Here is a 21,004-nt window from a genome sequence, read left to right as displayed (position 1 = left end):
CACTAAAATAATCCTTAACCGAAATCACAAAATTACCCCTACTCTCAAAATGACCAAAATGTCCCTAAGTCCAAAATGACTAAAATACCCTTTTAACACCGAACTCTACGAATCCCAACCAAAAATACACACAGAGGCAAACAATCACACATGACTACATATAACACACATAAATAATAAATAAAATAAATCTAGCGAAAAATCGGGCTGTTACACGTGGCGTCCATTGAGTGGCCACGTGGGCTATGACCCAGTCAAAATCAGAGGGGCCTATGAGTTGCAAAAGAGGGGGCTGGAAAGTTGTTTTTTTAATACGGGGCCAAAATTGCTACTATGGCAAACATAGGCGGCCAAAAGCGCATTTAACCCTTATTTTAAACTTCTTAACATGTGTAAATTTAAACATCATTGAAAAACCCATAGATTAATGCTTCTTCATACTTCCATTTTTTAAAAATATAAATGTGTGTAGTAACCAACTTTGTTTTTGATCGGTGCTGGAAAAGAGTTTTTACTTTAGAAGGTAGAAACACGATTTCAAATAGTAAAGGCCAATACTACCATGTATCATGATCATTTTGTGATTTGTTAGTCCCCTTTGCTACAAGCTCGATTACTTTTTGTTTCCCCACCACAATTATGTACCCCCAATCATGATCGTTGCTTTTCTTTACACTTTGAAACGAGTGAAATGAATGCTATCAATAATTAGGGTAGCATTTAGATGATATTATTGAGTAGCATTTGGGTGACATAACTTTTGGTAATATTTGTGACATTGATCAACCACGATGTCACAAATAACATTTTTTCGCTTTTTTACATGAATTGTGACATTGTGATTGACCAATGTCACAAATATCATCAAATGTTATGTCATCCAAAAGCTATCAAAGCTATCCTAATTATTGATAGCACTCATTTCACTAGTTTCAAAGAGTAAAGAAAAGCAACGATCATGATTTGGGGTACATAATTGTGGTGGGGAAACAAAAAGTAATCGGGCCCGATGCTTTAAATCATTGCTTTGCTAGCTGTAAAGTTCCCCAATTATTAAAGCTTTGTGGATAGCAGTCGCAAGAAACCCAAAATCGAAAAAAAGGAGAATATATGTTTTAGCCTCTGTTGCTTTTGTTTGCTGCTGAACTTGAATTGCACTAACACTACCTTATTCTCTTATTCTACTAGCATCTGCAGATTGAAGAAAGAAGAAGATTGTTCATACGCCTTGAAATAATATGCGTTAAACATACTCAAAATCAGGTAAAAAAACATTATTATTATTATTTTAAAGAAAATATTGTCGTTGTCGTTATTATTATTGTTTTTGTTATTGTTTTTGTCGTCGTTCTTCCTTGTTCGAATTTTCTAAACCAAAGTTTGATCACAGTATTGTCACTGTCCAGTTCATACAACTAACCAATTAGAGAGAGCACTAGTGTATTTAGTCGCCGTTTCCAACTTTGGATTTGGTGGAAATTGAGAGAGAGATTCTATAGATTTGTGAATCCTGAATTCATTGTTGAATTTAGTTACAATTCTTTTATAAAGCTAGCTTTTATATTAGCTTAATATCATCAGGATCGGACTCAGACATTATAGATTAATGGTGCTAAATTATGAAAAAAATTATGAACTAAATTATACTATAAAAAGTAATATTGTTTATTTGTACAAGAAATTTAAGAAATATTAGGTCATAGGAAAACTCCAACTTTTGCCAAATATTTAGCATTTTTGTCAATATATTCTCTTGACGTTTCTTCTCTTTCAACCAAGTTTCCATCTTTTTTTTATTTCCAATATTACTTTATTCATACCCACATAATACAAAATTATGGAAATCAAAATAGATTGCAATGTAAGAAAATTTTGCATCAAATCGACATTATAATATAAAACAAATTTTTGATACAAATATATTATATATTTATCTATATCTTTAACTTATAATATATATATATATATATATATATATATATATATATATATATATATAGGCTTAATTACAGTTTTGACCCCCTAAGTTTCACAATTTAGCGATTTTGTCCCCCTATAAAAAAAATTAACAATTTTGACCCTTAAGTTGACCCACTTTTGCACTTTTGGCCCCATGGTCCAATTTGAACCCAGTAAATGCATACGTGGCACCTCACTTAAGTGATTGGGATGGCACGTGTGCAACTTTTGATTACAAAAAAAATAAAAATGTCACATGTGTATTGCTTTAATTAAAAAAATAAATAAATAAAGGAAATGAAGAAGGAAAGACGCGTGATCATATCATCAACACCAACATCACCATCAACACCCATCATTAATTGCTAGTTTCTTTCTTCTCAAATCACTCAATCTCACTCCCACTCTCACTTCCACTCCCACTCTCAATCCTTCTCATTCTCAACTTCACTTCCAATATGAACTAAATTCAAAATCCATCAAAGAAAAAAAATCCAATAAATGACCTATTAGGTCTACAATTGAATGAAGAGGGAATAATGGTAATGAAATTCATTCATTTCATTTTAGATCTGTAAATATTAGGAAACAAGGACAAGTGAATAGAAATGAATTCTTATTAATTTCAAAATCCATCAAAGAAAAAAAAATCCAATAAATGACCTATTAGGTCTACAATTGAATGAAGAGGGAATAATGGTAATGAAATTCATTCATTTCATTTTAGATCTGTAAATATTAGGAAACAAGGACAAGTGAATAGAAATGAATTCTTATTAATCATTGAAGAGTTACAACTGATATATATATATATATATATATATATATATATATACACACACACACACACACACACATATATACACACACACACATATATATATACATACATACATACATACATACATACATACATACATACATACATACATACATACATAATGAGAGTGTATTGTAAGGAAATCTATGCTAGGTAGTAGCTAACTAATCTCAGACTGAAGTACCTTAGGAAGCAAGTAAAGTTGTGTCCCTAGTAGTTTCCTCTTCTTTCTTATTAGAGTGTGATAGCTCCCCACAAGATGGAGGTTGATTGATATCTATCAATCCTAACTTGGATAATAAAAGGGAAAAGAATTTAGGAAGTAATAACTTGGTGAAGAAGTCAGCTAGTTGATCTTGAGAAGACACTGGTAGAAGCTTCAGAATGCCTGCTTGTAACTTCTCTCTGACTATGTGGCAGTCAATTTCATGGTGTTTGGTCCTTTCATGAAAAACAGGGTTTGCAACAATATGAATGGCACTCTGATTACAACAATATAATACAGGTAGCTTAGGACAAGTGATGTGAAGATCTTGAAGCAAGTAAAGAATCCATTGGAGTTCACAAGTAGCAGAAGCCAATGCCCTATACTCAGCCTCAGGTGAAGATCTGGAAACAGTGATTTGTTTCTTGGTTATCCAAGAAATGAGGGAATCACCTAGAAAGAAACATTGTCCAAAAATTGATCTTCTTCTATCAAGAGAACCTGCCCAGTCAGCTTCTATAAAACCCTAAAGGTGAATGTTTGAATGTCTTGGGAAAAATAAACCTTTGCCAGGGCAGCCTTTGAGGTATCTGAGTGTTCTTAAAGCATCATTATGATGAGTAACAATAGGATTTAATAAAAACTGACTCAACTGTTGAGTTGTGAAGGTTATGTCAGGTCTGGTGTTGTTGAGATAAATCAAGCTGCCAACAAGTCTTCTGTATGCAAGGACATCATCAAATGATTTAACAGTATGTTGATGGAGTTTAATAGTAGGATCAGAGGGAGTGGACACTTGTTTTGAACCAATGTAGCCTGAATCAGAATGTAAATCAAGGCAATACTTTCTTTGGCAAAGAGATATTCCCAATTTGGAGTGAGCAACTTCAATACCAAGGAAGTACTTCAACTGGCCAAGATCCTTGATTATAAATGACTTATCCAAGGTATCCTTGATGTGTTGGAACTTATAAAGAGAATCACCAGTGAGGATAATGTCATCAACATACAACAAAAGCACAGTGAAGGATTGAGAGGTTTTCATAAAGAGGGAATGATCTGAAGAAGCTTGAGTGTAGTGATGCTGAGTGAGTACAAAAGTCAAATTTTCATACCATTTTCTATTAGCCTGCTCCAATCCATAAGTGATTTGTTCAGTTTGCAAACCTGATTGGATTTATTGGTTTTGATGCCAGGAGGTATAAACATGTATACATCCTCTTGCAATTCTCCACGAAAAAGGAATTATTGTCATCAAGTTGATGTATAAACCAATTATTGATTGATGCTAAATCTATAACAAGCCTGACATTAGTCATCTTAGGAACAGAGAATAGATATCAAAGTCAAATCCTTCAATCTGAGTGTAAACTTTAGCAACTAATCTTGCTTTGTACCTCTCTACTGACCCATCAACATTATGTTTAACCTCATATATCCATCTGTAAGCAATAAGTTTAGTATGAGGTGGTAAATCCACAATGTTCCAAGTACCAGTCTTCTCAAGATCCAACAACTCAACATGTATTGCTTGATTACAACATTCATGCTTGCTTGCCTCAACATAGGTAGTTGGTTCAGTGTGAGATTGTAGAGAAAAAAATTAAGGAAGTATGATTAGCAGACAAGTTATTGTATGACAAATAATGAGATAAAGGATAGGAAGAAGACTATAAAGTATTGCATACATAATCTTGTAAATCGGAAGGTGCATTTCTAATTATATCAGAACGCCTAAGAGAATGTAAAATGGAAGGTGAATCAATTTGAGGTGTAGTAAGGGGTAAAATATCATCAATCATTGGAAGGGATATGGAGGGTGCAGGTTCAATGGAAGTTGGTGAAGTAGTTTCAATGGAAACAGGTGAAGTAGTAAAATACTGCGAATCAGTGGTGATGGATGATGGATTTTTGGGGTAAGGAAGAACATTTTTATGGAAAGTAACATGTCTAGAGATGAAAATTTATCTGGAATGTAAATCAAAAAGAGCAAAGCCTTTATATCCTTACTTGTAACTCAACAAAACAGTCTTTCTAGCTCTAGACTGCAATTTGGTTCTATGATTATGAAGGGTGGAAGCATAACATAGACAACCAAATACTTTGAATAAAGAAATATCAGGGAGTTGATTATGAAGAACAAAGTATGGTGTTTGATTAGCAAGTAAAGGTGTGGGAGCTCTATTAATAAGGAAAGTTGCATGTAACATAGCATAAGACCAAAATGAAGAAGGCAATTTAGATTGAAACAATAAGGCTCTACCAACATTAAGGATGTGTTGGTGTTTTCTTTCTACTCTCCCATTTTATTGGGGAGTTTCAACACAAGATCTTTGATGGATAATACCAAGAAAAGCATAAAAATCATGGAGTAAAAACTCAGGAACATTGTCAGTTCTGATGTGTTTTGGGGTAATGTGAAATTGAGTTTGAATCATAGTGATAAAATTCTTAACATGATTAGACACTTTAGTTTTGTTTTTAAGAAGGATGACCCAAAGATATCTGTTATGGTGAGAAAATACCTGTGACCATGAACAGAAGAAATAGAAATGGGGCCCCATATGTCAAAATGAATGAGTTCGAATCTTTTGGATGCAGTAGTATGACTTGAGGGAAAAGGTAAATGCTTGTGTTTAGCAAAATGGCACAAATCACAAACAGACCTTTTATTGATACTGATAAAGGGATACAAAGTATGCATTTGTTGCAATCTAGAATGAGACAAATGGCCAAGTCTGAAATGCCATAGAGCATCAGAAGGTACAATAGAATTTGAATTACAATGAGAACTTATAGTGTTATTACAAACTTTATTAGTAGAAAAACTAGAAACTAGATTGGAAGTAGATGGAGGAGAGTATCTGTATAAACCATCCACTTGCTTAGCCAAACCAATCATCTTCAAAGACAAGTTGTTTTGTATAAGACATTGATCAAGAGATAAATGTAAACTGCAAGATAATAATTGACGAAGTTTGGCAACAGAAATAAGATTCAAACGAAAAACAGGTGAATATGTGAAAGACACAATACCAGCATAATAGACCACAAGAGAATTACCTATAGGCAATGAAACTCTAACAGGTCTTATTCTATAGAAAGAACTAAAACCAGAAACATTGCAGCATATATGCTCATTAGCACCTGAGTCAATAAGCCATGAAGTATTTCGGTGAGAAACATAAGGTATACCTGCAGGAGCAGCATCAATAGCAGAAATGTTGGAAGACACCAAATGAGAAGCATTAATAGTATTGGAAGCAGGGCCAGGTGGTGACGATGCTGAAGCAACCAAGTTTGCTTGTTGTAACAAGGAGATAAGTTGAATGTATTGGTCTTGTGACAAACCAACATTAGAACTTGCAGAGGCATTCATGCTTGTACCAGAAGTGGGATTTATATCAAATTAGATATGACCAAATTTTGAGCCTACTTGACACCCTCTTCTTGATTAGATAGTGCTGAATATTGGAGTTACAACCTCCTCGGCCTCTACCACCACGAGAACCACACCCTCCTCTAAATGAATTGTAGGCAGGTTCAATAGTGTGATTAAGGTGAGTCATTTGATGGAGGACGTGATTCAGCAGTAGCAAAATGTGCTTGTGAAGGAAAAATGTGTGTCAAATTGAGTGAGGCCGCATCAGTTAAAGTTTGCTTCTTGAAAATGTCAAAGAGAAGTTCATGAATGAGGGTACGAACACTTTTAATAATGGACACCATAGAAGCGTAATCCAATGGCAAACCTTCAAGGAGCATGTCAATGTGATGATTGATCAAAACTGGATCACCCATAGATGCCAACGCGTCAACTATCTTACAAATTCAAAGGAGATAATCCTTGGCTGATGAATTGTCTAGAGTATTGGCACGAAGCTTAACACATATGGTGTGCTTTAGGGCGAGTTTTCTTCTAAAAATAGGGGAAAAGCCAATCCCATAGTTCGAATGCATGAGGGAACTACCAGCACCACCGTAACCACCAGAAGGTGGCGGAGTTGAAGGCGGAGGTGTTTGATCTACCATGGATCGAACAAGCTTAGAGATACTATAATAGAATTTGAGAGATTCTATAGATTTGTGAGCTCGATTTTCTTTGATGGAATTCAGTTATATTATGTTACAACACTAGCTTTTATATAAGCTGAGTGATCACCTGCTATAGCAGGTTATCCTTTGGTTAACTCACAGTTGTCAGTTACATGTACAACTGTTTTTTTTTTACACAACATGTACAACTGTTATAACTAACTTTCTGAGTTAGTTATTTCAGTGCCAAGGCAGTGCTAGTGTGCAAACTATTTACTATCTCATAAGGGCAGTATTACACTTTTTTTTTAATTATTATGCATCATTTTGTAATTTGTCTATTATATTGTAGACCTCTCTGTAACCAAATAGTGTTATTTTTCTTTCACCACCATCATTTAGTATTCCCTCCATCTCCTATTATGTATCTCATCTCTTTTACAAGTTGCACATTTTCAATGATTACTTGTACTAAGTTTCAATGTAAGATGTTAACGACTAAAATAATCTTCGTACTTCATTAATAATTTATCCACTATATATCATGTGGAATGTTGACAAAATAGCAAATATTGAATATAGAAATGTTCAGCCTCTGCTGCTTTTGTTTACTGAAAAACTTCAATTGCTTTGAACGTTATTTTATTTTCTTCGCAGATTGTAGAAAAGAAGAAGATTGTTCACGAGACTTGAGCATGCCCTGAAAGTAGTTATTTGTAAATCTGCTGGAAAACAAGGTTAAAACATATGCATAGTTGGTTGCCTTTATTCTGTTTATTTTTTCAGTTTTTCTGTTTCTAAATGATTTTCATTTACGGTCTACACTTCTTCTGGCTAAATGTTCAATTTTTCACAGCTTGCTTGTTTAAAGTTTTCAATGATGAATTGGTTATTTGTAAATCTATTGGAAAGATCTTAAACAGAAAGATTGGCCATAATATTTGTTTCATCTTTCTCTAATAGATTAATAAACAAATAAAATTCTTCGATGAAGAGTGTCATCAAGTTCAATCTTTTTGCACTGAAGGAATACGAGCAATGTGCTCAGAGAATCAAATTTAGTCTCAACCAATTTAATTTAAATAACACAATACTGTATATATGTGTGACTGAGACCAATCTTAAGTAACTTAGTACTTAACTAACTGCCAAAATAGAAAAAACTAACCTAAGGAACAACATCTATAATTAAACTAATCTTTTATTTATTTTGGTCATCATACCTATCATTCTAATATGTTGCTCATAGAACTTAGAGTCAAAGTTAAATAATGTCTATTTGAAGCTTTGTTGAACATTTATGGCTAACTTTGTTTTATGGAATTTGGTTTAGATGGCGAGTTTGTTAACTGATTTGGCAAAGACGTATGTGGAGAAATTGATAAATGGGGTAATAGCAGAATCACGTCTTATATTTTGCTTCACATGCATTGCTAAGGAATTCGAAGAACAAAAGGTTGGGTTGGAAGTAGAAAGAAAAACTCTGGAGCAACGTGCTAAAGTGGCAACAGGAAGAGATAAAGATATTCAAGCCAATGTTCGTTTTTGGAAAGAGGAAGTTGATAAGCTCATTCAAGAGGACATCAAAACAAAACAAACATGTTTTTTTGGATTTTGTCCTAATTGCATATGGCAATATAAAAGGGGAAAGGAGTTGGTAAATAAGATGGAGGAGATTAAAAGATTAACACAAAAGGGAGAGAAACTCGAAAATATTGAACTCCCTCGCCGTCTTCCAGATGTTGAACGTTATTCATCCGAAGATTACATTTCTTTTAAAAGCAGAGAGTCAAATTACAAAGAACTATTGGAAGCACTAAAAGATGATAACAACTACATAACCGGGTTGCAAGGGATGGGAGGCACCGGAAAAACAACATTGGCTAAAGAAGTGGGTAAAGAACTAAAGCGAACTGAACAATTTGCTCATGTGATCGATACAACTGTTTCGTTTACTCCTGATATAAAAAAGATTCAAGATGATATTGCTGGACCTTTAGGATTAAAATGGGAGGACTGCAATGACTCGGACCGACCCAAAAAACTTTGGAGTAGATTAACAAATGGTGAGAAAATTCTTCTAATACTGGATGATGTGTGGGATCGAGATCCACCTCTTGATTTTGATGTAATAGGAATTCCGAAACGAGATAATCACAAAGGTTGCAGAGTTCTTATAACCACACGTAGTAAACGAATATTCAACAAAATGGATTGTGATAAGAAAATTGAATTGGAGCTCTTATCCGAAGAAGACGCATGGACCATGTTCAAAAGGTATGTCGGTCTAAGCAATAGTTCTTCAAAAAATTTGATCAGTAAGGGGCGTAAAATTGCTAAGGAATGCAAACAATTACCAGTTGCAATTGCAGTTATCGCCAGCAGTTTAAAGGGCCAACAATTTCGCAAGCATGAGTGGGATGCGACCTTAAAATCCTTAAAGAAACCTGTGTCTATGCATGGTGTTGATGACGATATGGTTGGAATTTATAAATGTTTGAAGTTTAGCTATGACTATATGAAGGATGAAAAAGCCAAGGGATTGTTTCTCTTATCTTCTGTTTTCCCAGAAGATAAAGAAATTTCCATTGAAATTCTAACTAGACTTGGCATTGGAACGGGCCTTTTTGGGGAAGATTACGGAAGCTACGATGATGCTCGAAACCAAGTAGTTGTAGCCAAAAATAAACTCATAGATTCTTGTTTGTTGGTGGAGGTCGATGAAGGAGATGTAAAAATGCATGATTTGGTTCGCGATGCGGCTCAATGGATAGCAAACAAAGAGATTCGAGGTGTAAATTTGTCTGACAAAGATCAAAGCTCATTGGTTCAAAGGGAAATAAATATTAAATATTTATTTTGTGAAGGGAAAGACATGGATTTGTTTTCATGTAAGTTTGACGGTTCCAAACTTGAGACTCTAATTGTCGACGTGGATAGAGATGAAGAGCGCAATTGTATGGAAGTCCCAAATTCTTTCTTTGAAAATATTGTCAAGCTCCGTGTTTTATACTTTTCGGGTCATGATGAACGACCTCTATCGTTACCACATTCAATTCAGTCATTGGCAAATATTCGATCTATCTTAGTTGACGGAGTGGATTTAGGTGACATCTCGGTTTTGGGGAACCTGCAAAGTCTTGAGACTCTTGATTTAGATGAATGCACAATCAATGAATTGCCACAAGAAATTACAAAATTGGGGAAATTTAAATTGTTAAAACTGGAAGATTGTAAAATTAGAAGGAATAATCCATTTGAAATTATTGAAAGATGCACGTCACTTGAAGAATTGTATTTCCTAGACAGTTTTAATGATTTTTGTCATGAAGTAATCTTACCCAAGTTGCAAAGGTATCATATCCGTAAAGGGTGGGATATAGTGAATGATTCACTATCAAAATATGTGGTTTTCGATGCAGATGATGATGCATGTTGTTTTTCAAAAGCAACATTTAAGTATTGCATGCAAACAGCAGAGTTTCTTCAACTAGCTAGCATTAAGGGGGGATGGACAAATCTCATGCCTGAGATTGTTCCATTAGATCAAGGTATGAATGAACTTATTGAGCTTCGTTTGAGTTATATTTCACAGTTACAGTGTCTCATTGACACTAATGGTTATCCAGTACCAAATGTATTGTCCAAGTTGGCTGTACTAAAACTGTATAACATGGAAAATTTGGAAGAACTATTCAATGGTTCCATTTCCTTTGACTCTTTGAAGAATTTAGAGAACCTATCCATAAACGAGTGTAAAAAAATTCGAAGTTTGTTTAGTTGCAAGCTAAATCTCTGCAATCTAAAGACTGTGACACTGCAGAAATGTCCAATGTTGGTTTCCCTATTTCCACTGTTGACTTCTCAGAATCTGGTTCTGCTAGAGACATTGAAAATAGCTGATTGTGAGGGTCTGAAAAACATAATAATAGATGAAAGAAGAAAGGAAGAATCAAGAGAAGAAATAGATATTGGTGATGATGATAACAAGAATTGTGGCTCAATGTTTCCAAAACTAAAAGTTCTTGATATTGTGGGATGTCACCGATTAGAATCGATACTTCCCTTCCTCTCTGCTCAAGACCTTCCAGTACTAGAGGCTATCAGAGTAAGAAAATGTGGTGAGCTGAAATACATATTTGGCCAGTACCAACATGTTGAGCTCAGTTCACTAAAACAATTACAACTCTGTCAATTACCGAATTTCATGGACATTTTCCCAAAATATCATCATTCCACATCCTTGAACGAGTCATCTTCCATTTCTAGAGAAGGTTTCAAGGCACAAAAGCAATTGGACCCTATCAAATGCAATGTCTTCTCTTTGACTTGTATGTGTTGTCATGGTAGCAAGTATAGACATAAACTTGGGAGTTTGTCAACTACTACAATCCCATTGGTTTCTGAGGATCAACTACAGGACTACTCAAAAACATTGGTAACCCTCTCACATTTTTCTGTTATGTTTTGATATGTTCTCTTTTTAGTGTCCATCTTCTATTGATAACATTTCACAAACTTGAAGATTGTTATTAGAAGTTGAATACTATTTTGAAGTGTTTCAAATACTTTGATGCACTAAATTAATTATAGAAAATGTTAGCCTATCTTTAAGACTCATGTAATGTAAGAGATCTATATGTTTGCATTTCCATAAGTTGTCCACATACTTCAGTAATGTTTGGTTTGATTTTAGTTCCTTTACATTGGGATTACATTACATTACAGGTAACAAATTCAAATTGTCTTCGAATAAGAGAACATGTTCAATGTCTTCCGGTACAATCACATATCATGTGCAATATTAAAGAGATTACACTGTCTCATTTTTCGAAGATAAAATCGGTGTTTATCCTGTCTATTGCTCAAAGGATGTTGGTGGAAACTTTGACAATAAGGAACTGTGATGAGTTGAAGCACATAATAATAGACACTGGAGATCATGATAATGGTGGCAGCAATAGTTGGGGGAATGTCTTCCCAAAATTGAAAAGGCTCTACGTTGAAGATTGCATTCAATTGGAATACATATTTGGACAGTACACTGATGACCAACAAAACCACATTGAGACTCACCTTCATCTACCCGCATTGCAATGCCTCATTCTTCACAATTTGCCAAGTTTGGTTGCCATGTGTCCCAAACAATATCGCGCAAAATTTCCACCTTTGAAACAACTTGAACTTGAAAAATGTTCACAGGTTGCTATCAAATCTATAGGTGATTTCATTATTCGTTCAGATTTCGAATCTCTAGACAGCACAATCATGAAGGTATCTCTCTTTCATATATCTTTGTTGTTTGCTAAATTAATCCATGCTTTCAATCCTACTCAATGGATTTTATTGGATTGAAATTGATAATTACTTAGGGTATATTTGTAGAGTATTATACAATGTCTAAATCTCATTAAATACTGAATTTATAAATGTAGGAATTGAGTAGCAGCGTGGAGCATTTTATTGCTTTGGAAAGTCTCATGGTAAAAAACTCCAAAGCAGAAAATATATTTTGTCTCAGTGAAATAGATGGACAACAAGTGAACTTAGAGTTGCAAGATATTGAGTTATATGATATGCATGATATTATCTGCCTTTTTGTGGGTCCCAAAAATTCTTTTGCACTACGAAACCTTACAAGGTTAAAAATCGTGGGATGTGAAATATTGGAAATAGTTTTCTCCACTTCTATTTTAAGATGCCTGTCACAATTGCTTTATCTAAGAATAGAAGATTGCAAAGAGTTGAAACATATCATTAAGGATGACATGCAGAATCAAAACTCGTCGAATTCCTTGTCTTCAAGGACGTGCTTCCCGAAGCTAAAAACACTTGTTGTAGTAAATTGTAACAAGTTGAAATGTGTCTTTCCGGTCTCCATATGTAAAGAGCTTCCTGAGTTAAAGGCTATGATGATAAGAGAAGCAGACGAGCTTGAGGAAATATTCAAGAGTGAAAATGATCAGAAAGTCGAGATTCCAAATCTAAGTGTTCTAGTATTTGACCATCTACCAAGCATCTTCCACGTCCAAGGGATTCAATTTCAGGCTGTAAAAAAACGTTTTGTTCGAGGTTGTCCAAAACTCTCTTTAACTTCAACACCAAGTACTCCTTCCGACATCTTTGAAATTTATTGCATTTGCCCAGGTACGCGCCTACCATAAAATTTTAAAACCATTGCATGTTGGTTTTAATAAATACATATCATGTGGTGTTTATAAAATATTTTGGCAAAGTTGTTTTTATTTCTTGTAATTTTTTTTGAGTTTATGTATGTGTGTGTCGCATGCACACCACCACAAAGTCCTTTAGAATACTAACAAAATGTAAATGTCACTTCCGATCTGAATATGGACTTTCTTGAGAAAATTCTCTCCTTGTAAAGTACACGTGGCACTGTCACACCATCTTTTGTTAACTCAAGTTAGCAGCAAGGATTAAAAGTTGTGACGGAAAATTTTTTAGGAACCAAAACTTGATGAAAAATTTTAGAGGGACTAAAAGCTTATTTTACCCTTGATAATAATCAAGTTCCCCCAACTCCTAAATTTATAAAATATAAGCAATTGTACATCTAAAACATTTGGTTTTGTTACTATGCTTATGAGTTACTATCTAATATGTTAATCTGTATTATTTTCCTATAGATTTCGAAACATCCAGAAAATTTTCGATTCTATTTCAAGAATTACTAGAAAAGTCCAAGGATCACGATACCAGCAACGAAAATCCAAGTGCAGAAACCACTAAAAGTGTTGCTGTTGGGACTGATATAGCAGTAGAACAAGAGTTGACTTCTTCACAGGTCAATATCAAACTACTTATTAAAGCTACCCACATCTGAATACAATCACCATGACAGTGTCTTTGAATAACATTTTGTTTGTTGTGCAGATACAAATAAAACCAACACCAGAGGCAAAGCATGAAATTGTTGAAAATGTTCCTGATTTAGAGATACGATCAGTAGCAATGTTACCAACAAATTCAGAAGTAATTTGCAGGCCATGTGAAATTCCCTTGGATATTCCTCTCCATATTATTCATTCAATATTATAATGCTTTACTTAGTAATTGATGTTATTAATTATTAGTTTCATATAACTAAACCTTTTGTTCTTAATACAGGAGTTGGTGAATGAACGATCAACGGGTCAACAATGTTTGATGAACCAACAAGATCCACTTGGAGAAACTCATACTATCATCAATCCTTCTCAGGAAAACAATGTAATAATATGCTAAAACAAAATAGATTTTCCTTGTGCATCTTTAAAATATGCTACAGCTTTTTTACATTTTCCTGCTACACAGTGTTTGAATGAAACAGAGAACCAATGTATTGAAGAGGGTTATACACCAGTAAAAACTGTAGCAGCAACTTTGTTTACAATTTCAGAAACAAGGAATGAGCCACCTATACAATTAGTTTCTCCTAAACAAAAGGCATATCCCCTATTTTGCTTGTTTTCTTTTTGACTCTTTTTCAATGTACGAATTGAATTATACTACCACCTTAACATCCTTTTATTTTTATGCAGTCTGTTGAAGAAGGAAGTACATTACCAAATGCCAAGACAACAACAACCTCTACCCATTTAGAATTATTCAAATCAGCACAGGTGAGTTACTGAGTTTATAGTTTATAGCCATGCATTCAAACACGTTCGTTTTCTTTTAAACATTGATCCTTTTATTTTTATTCTTTCTATAATAAAGACAAGCTCTTCCAAACTAAAATATATACTTGTTTAATATAGTGAGGCTAATCTTACAAAGACTTATATTTTGGATATGATAGCCTCATTTGTTTATTTGAATATGTGTAGGAACAAGATGTTGATGTCACAGAAACTGTAGATACTACTAAGACTAATTGTGATCAAGGTGAAGACTCTTTGGATCAATTTTATTTTACATCATCACCCTTTTGTTATTTTGAAGTTGAACTCTCTTCTCTCCCACCTTTTTTTCAGTTTCTACGGATGATGATTTTAGAGTTTCGAAATTGAAGCCCTCTCCTAGCAATATTATTATTCCTTTGCCTGTTGCATTTCAGATTCCTTCCATGCTTTCTGAAGGTATTTTCTCCATAAATCTTATTTGTTATGATTTTGTTTTGGTCCTCTGGAGCCTTAACTAGTTTTTTTCTTCACTATCAGTGAACACTTCTCAAATAGTGGAAGAATTATGTTCGCCTTCTCTTGTAACGCGGGAGCTTGAGCAACTGGCCTCCAAGAAGCATTTGGATTATGAGAATTTGTCTTTGTTGATTGATTTTCTTGTTAAGCATCCTTCAGTTCTGTTAAGGGACACTTCACTTAGTAACAGATACAAGGGTTATGCCTACAATTGCTTAGCTGAGTTATTGAAATTCCTCCAAACCCATAGTGTGTTAGATGTGTTGGGCTCAAGCCAATCTGCATTTGTCGAGTTATTACAGGATGTGCGTAGATTTTCTTTTGATAAAGATTGGTTGGATGGTGTTGAAAAACGCGCTTTGTTTGCTGATTTGCAATTCTCTCAAGATGCATTGCAAAAACTATTGGATTCCAAGAAACAGGTAACCAAGGATGTTGAGGTGATGCGTTTGAAGATAGATATTTTAACACAACATGCAGAAGATCTTAAGCATCAATTGAGCTCCTCTGAAGCTGTTTTGGATGATATCATTAAACAGGAGGCTGAAATTTTAGAATCTAAGGCTGCTTTAAGTGCCCCTCTTGGCTATTAGACTATTTTTCCTTGCATTTGTTTGCTTCTGTATCTTTTGTTGTTCGAGTTTAAAACCTTAAATCTAGGGCATTTTCTTCTTTTCTCAATTGAAATGAACTACAACCTTGTTCTTTTTGTGTATTTAAATATGTAATTGACTTTTATATTTACATCGATGTAATATTAATTTCATCATCTATCTCAAATAATAAGCTTAGGTGAAGAAATGCTTATTATTGTGGTAGCCTTTATATGTAAAAACTATCATAAGCCACATTATCCATTACTATTTTTTTTATAGCCAAATGTTAGTTTTTGGAGTATTATTATGTTTGGTATCATTTTGGGGTTACGGGTTTCTTCTTTGAGGAAGAAGAATACTCATTTTGTGAAAGTTGCTCATCATTGAGACTCTTTGAGGTAGTATATATATCAACTTAAAATGCAAATAAGATTAGGCATCATTACTTTTTTAGAAATTCATTATAGAGATTATAGCAGATGGTAGAGAAGTTTATGGTTGAAATTCTGGCACGCTAGTTTCCTAATGTCGTATGTAATGTTCCAACACTGAGACACGGGTGAAATGTTTAGAATAAAACGTCAGGCTAACGATAAACAAACAAAACAACGAAAATACAAATGACAGAAACGTAAATGGCACAGGTTATTCGTTAACCCAGTTCGGTGACAAACACACCTACTATGGGGGTTACAAAGCCAGGAAGGAAATCCACTATAGTCCTAGTTCCAAGTTCTCAGCAAACTCCAAGTTTACAACTTATCACCTAGCTACTGCTCGTACTGACTTCATCCTACGAACTCCTAGACCTGAGATCCCATCTCACATCCACTCAATCACATACCCTGTGATTACGCAATTACAAACAATATGATGAAGACACCTTCAAACACAAACTAACTCCGTACTTCAAAACTTAGGAGTAGTTTACCATATTACAACTCAATAAACACAATCCTGAACTTGCATCAAGGAGGCTCACAATTAACAGAGACTCAAAACCTAAAAACTTTATATTTGATATGACGGCTTTAGTAGTGAATTAGGTTTTTCGTCCTTCCATATATACTCTGAAGCAGTACTGGATTGATTTTCTAGTTGGGCTTCAGAACATTGCCGATCCAAAAAGAGACCCGCTCACAAGAATCAGAACCAAAACAAAGTTTCCTAATATGTTGACACATCTTTAGGAAATAAACACAACGCTGATTCTAGTCAAAACACGCGTCTTCAGCCACAAGTAAAAAGGCGTGGATTCCTCAAATAATTAAAGCACATTAATTATGGGACGAAATCAGGGCACATTGAAGTCGTACCCACATGTTGAAACATTGGGTCCAACATCTTGCTTGTATATTTGTTTTAGCAAGAATGAGGCCAACATACAAATATCCAACAATCTCCCCCTTTGACAAATTTTGGCTAAAACAATCTGAGATCATACAGACAAACTAGAGGGATACCACACATACATTTCTTCAAAAAACAACATAAGCACACAGACATGAAGAAAGGTAGCACATCTTCAAAAAATACTTACAAAAGAATTCCTCAAATGAAACGAAGCAGATAAGAATATCATGGAGTATCACTAAAGAGTATCAGAGGCATGCAACAGTGAAATCAGAATACATCTTGGCCTCACATATAAAGTATTACCATAATGGGAAAAATAAATTCCCACACATACAAGCAACTGTCGCATGGATGTTTCAACATTTTGTAACACATCATGCCAAACTACATATCACATACAATAGCATATGTATATCACACTGCATAGTATCACCCCCCCCCCCCCCCCCCCCTTCAATGAGTCCAACCCAAGAATGACTACTGAAAAAAACTCTTACTACTCCCCCTGAATGCATGCATGCATGGGGGCAAAAAGTAACTTCATAGGCAGTCAAACAGAAGTCTCAACATCATGTACAACATTAGCATATAAGCCAACAACTGCCTACAACCACTTCATCTAACTACTCCCCCTTTTTAACCAAAAATTAATACAAAACAGATCTTTCATGCATTAATCAAAAAGTGTATCAAAAGAAAACTAGAGTGCAGAATACCATAGAAAATTACAAACCAAAGCACACCAGGTACTCAAATATCCAGGGCATAGCCCGAAGGGGAACAGAGAAACCAAATCCAGAAATTTCAAATAGGAAAAAAAATCCAATACATCAAGCAGCATCAGAACTGCTGTCAGTAGCTTCCTCCTCATCATTATCAGCATCAGTAGCTTCCTCCTCATCATTATCAGCATCATCTTCTTCTTCCTCACTTCCTGCATGCTCACCCTCAGCTGCAACATCTTCATGCTTCAATGCTTGGATCATTAGCTCAAATTGTGTCTTCCGTTCATCAAGCATTTGGCAGGTGTCTTTCAAGGCAGCCACTATCTCCTTTCTAGACATAAGACCTGTAGTAGGTGCAGTTCCAGATGTTTCAACAATGTCTGGAACATGATTCTTACCAAATAGTTTGTAGTGCAGAGTGAGAGGAGATTCCCTCTTTTTAGGAACATCAGATGCAGTCTTAATACCTGGATGTTGATCTAAGTTAATACCACACAGCAGAGAAGGGAAAGCTATATGGAGTTTAACAACCACGGTTTTGGCATGTACTGTAACACCCACGGCTGACGAGAGCAGGGGAGTGATCGCCGGTGCACAAGGCACGACAAAGAGCGGCTCCCGACAGCTTATAGAGGAACTGAATCACATCGGAATGTGAGGGATCCTGAGGCTGTGTAGGTATGGGACTACATGGTTGAAGGAAGGCTTATAAGAATTGTTTGGTACTATCTATATCAACAAGATGCATCTTCTTTTTGGTAGCCCATTCCATAAGAACTCCACAGTTAAGCGTGCTTGACTTGGAGTAGTCTAATGATGGGTGACCTACCGGGAAGTTTCCCGGTAAGCGTGCGAGTGAGGACAAAACACGCTGAAAAGACTCATGTTGGTTTGTAGGGTCAGTCGGCAATGCTTAAAGTCGTCTAGGATGTTACAAATGGTATCAGAGCAGACCTCTCCCAGTACAGTGTGGTTCGGAGACGAACTAGGCAGAAGCTGGTGGGCATGTAACACCCACGGCTGACGAGAGCAGGGGAGTGATCGCCGGTGCATAAGGCCCGACAAAGAGCGGCTCCCGACAACTTATAGAGGAACTGAATCACAACGGTATCAGAGCAGACCTCCCCAGTACAGTGTGGTTCGGGGACGAACTAGGCAGAAGCTGGTGGGCATGTAACACCCACGGCTGACGAGAGCAGGGGAGTGATCGCCGGTGCATAAGGCCCGACAAAGAGCGGCTCCCGACAGCTTATAGAGGAACTGAATCACAACGGAATGAGAGGGATCCTGAGGCTGTGTAGGTATGGGAGTTGAAGGAAGGCTTATAAGAATTGTTTGGTACTACCTATATCAACAAGATGCATCTTCTTTTTGGTAACTTATTCCATAAGAACTCCACAGTTAAGCGTGCTTGACTTGGAGTAGTCTTATGATGGGTGACCTACCGGGAAGTTTCCCGGTAAGTGTAACACCCCGTTTTCCCAACGTAAAAATTTCTTAATAAAATCAGAGTTTTTCTTCACAAAACGGAATGTACATTTCTTAAAAATCATAAATGGAATAAATAAATATTTATCCTTCAAAAATTCATCAACAAAACATTTAAAAACTTCACAGCGGATTTAGTTTAACAATAGAAATAGTCTTGGCACGCAGGCCTCGTCATAAAAGTCTCATAAATCTTAGTTCAATAATAATTCTTAAACTTCAAAAAGCAATACGTAAAGGAACAGAAAATAGTATCAAAATCCCCATCCCGTTACGTATCAGAGCACCTAAGGACACAGTGAGAGATAGACACCCACGACCGCAGCTAATCTTGGTTACCTGCAAGTTACCCATACGAAGAGCAACATTTTCAAGCAGAAGGGGTGAGATTTCTCAAACAATAATATTAAGCTCATAAATCATAAATTACATTTAACAACATAAACATCTTATAATTTAACAACTGCAATTAAATACATAAACATCATCATTTATCTTAGCAAAATATCATCATATAGCAGTCACAATCATCGTCACATATCATCATACTAAAAGACATCACAAAGTAATTCGTTACAACATCACAACTTAACAACTTGACTTGACAATGCATCTAAACTCGACTATGCAACTCTTAACGTCTTAAACCATCTTTGATCATCATGAAAATGCAAATGCATGTGGTACCAATCTAGAGCATAATCCCTCGTCGCTATTGAGCATAAATATACTCCTAGGGCATAAGCCCTCGTCGCTATTGAGCAAAATCTCCTAGGGCATGAGCCCTCGTCTCTGGTTGAGCAAAAGCTCCATCGTCGTGGTTGAGCAAAAGCTCCAGGGCATGAGCCCTCATCTTTAAATGAGTATGCATGGACTCAACATCTTACGTCTTAGAAACTTCATGAACATCTATGACATCTTAACATTTGACAACATAACATCTTAACAACTTGATGACTTCATAACAACTCGACGACTTAACAAACTCTTTGACTTAGACCGACATTTACATCTTAAATAAGATCAACAACAACATATGCAACACTTATAAAGTCACATCATATCAGCATCATAACTTAACAGTATCAAATGATAAACATCAACATCTTAAACATCGCATCAACATAAGCATCATAATAACACATATTTAAATCACACATCTTCCAAATAGCACTTCATTATATAACACATCTTTAAATAGCATCATTATCAAATACACATCATTAAATAGCACTTCAGTTATACATCATCAATTAACACATCAATTTCACATCATCAAATAATTCACAAATTACACTTAGTCAAATAATACATCAACTATACTTCTTAAATATCACATATTTACACATCATTAAATAATAGATCTCATAATAGCACATAATTATTTATTCCAATTAAAATAACTAACTAAACTAGTCACCCTCGGCCAATTAAATTAAGATGTGTGGCCTTACAAACATGTTTCAAAGAAAATAATTTATGATATGATTATTTTGGATCTTCAAAAGTAGTACGTATCTATAATTTATTTAGAAAAAATCATGTTCCCCTATTTCTTTTTTCTATTTCAAAACTAGTGGCTAATATCATGCTTCAAGAATCCTTAATTTTCATTAACAAATCAAGCAACAGAAGGTACTCCAAATATTAACGTATGAGTGACGATTGTCATGATACACTAT

The 21,004-nt window shown here is 35.2% G+C and overlaps 1 protein-coding gene across 3 annotated transcripts; it reads left to right on the top strand.

Moving 5' to 3' along the window:
- The first annotated feature begins 1,126 nt into the window (after positions 1–1,126).
- Positions 1,127–16,037, top strand: LOC146946928 (disease resistance protein At4g27190-like). 3 transcript variants are annotated; one of them, XM_085744722.1, is made up of 13 exons: positions 1,127–1,263; positions 7,674–7,753; positions 8,350–11,454; positions 11,745–12,290; positions 12,452–13,088; positions 13,664–13,821; positions 13,911–14,009; positions 14,145–14,246; positions 14,331–14,462; positions 14,558–14,638; positions 14,846–14,903; positions 14,993–15,097; positions 15,179–16,037. In XM_085744722.1, exons 3-13 carry the CDS (start codon positions 8,350–8,352, stop codon positions 15,748–15,750), a joined length of 5,595 nt encoding a protein of 1,864 aa, XP_085600848.1. In that variant the 5' UTR covers positions 1,127–1,263; positions 7,674–7,753; the 3' UTR covers positions 15,751–16,037. The 3 variants fall into 3 exon arrangements, with proteins under 3 accessions (XP_085600848.1, XP_085600847.1, XP_085600849.1); XM_085744721.1 differs by having other exon boundaries at positions 12,452–13,163; XM_085744723.1 differs by lacking the exons at positions 14,331–14,462; positions 14,558–14,638; positions 14,846–14,903; positions 14,993–15,097; positions 15,179–16,037 and having other exon boundaries at positions 12,452–13,163; positions 13,911–14,025.
- Positions 16,038–21,004: the final 4,967 nt, after the last annotated feature.

This window comes from Medicago sativa, chromosome 2, assembly GCF_051527215.1.
Source record: "Medicago sativa cultivar Bolivia chromosome 2, Bolivia_mono, whole genome shotgun sequence".
NCBI classification, from domain to species: domain Eukaryota; kingdom Viridiplantae; phylum Streptophyta; class Magnoliopsida; order Fabales; family Fabaceae; genus Medicago; species Medicago sativa.
Note: the sequence above shows the minus strand (reverse complement) of the source record. Positions and strands in the feature narration are given on the sequence as shown.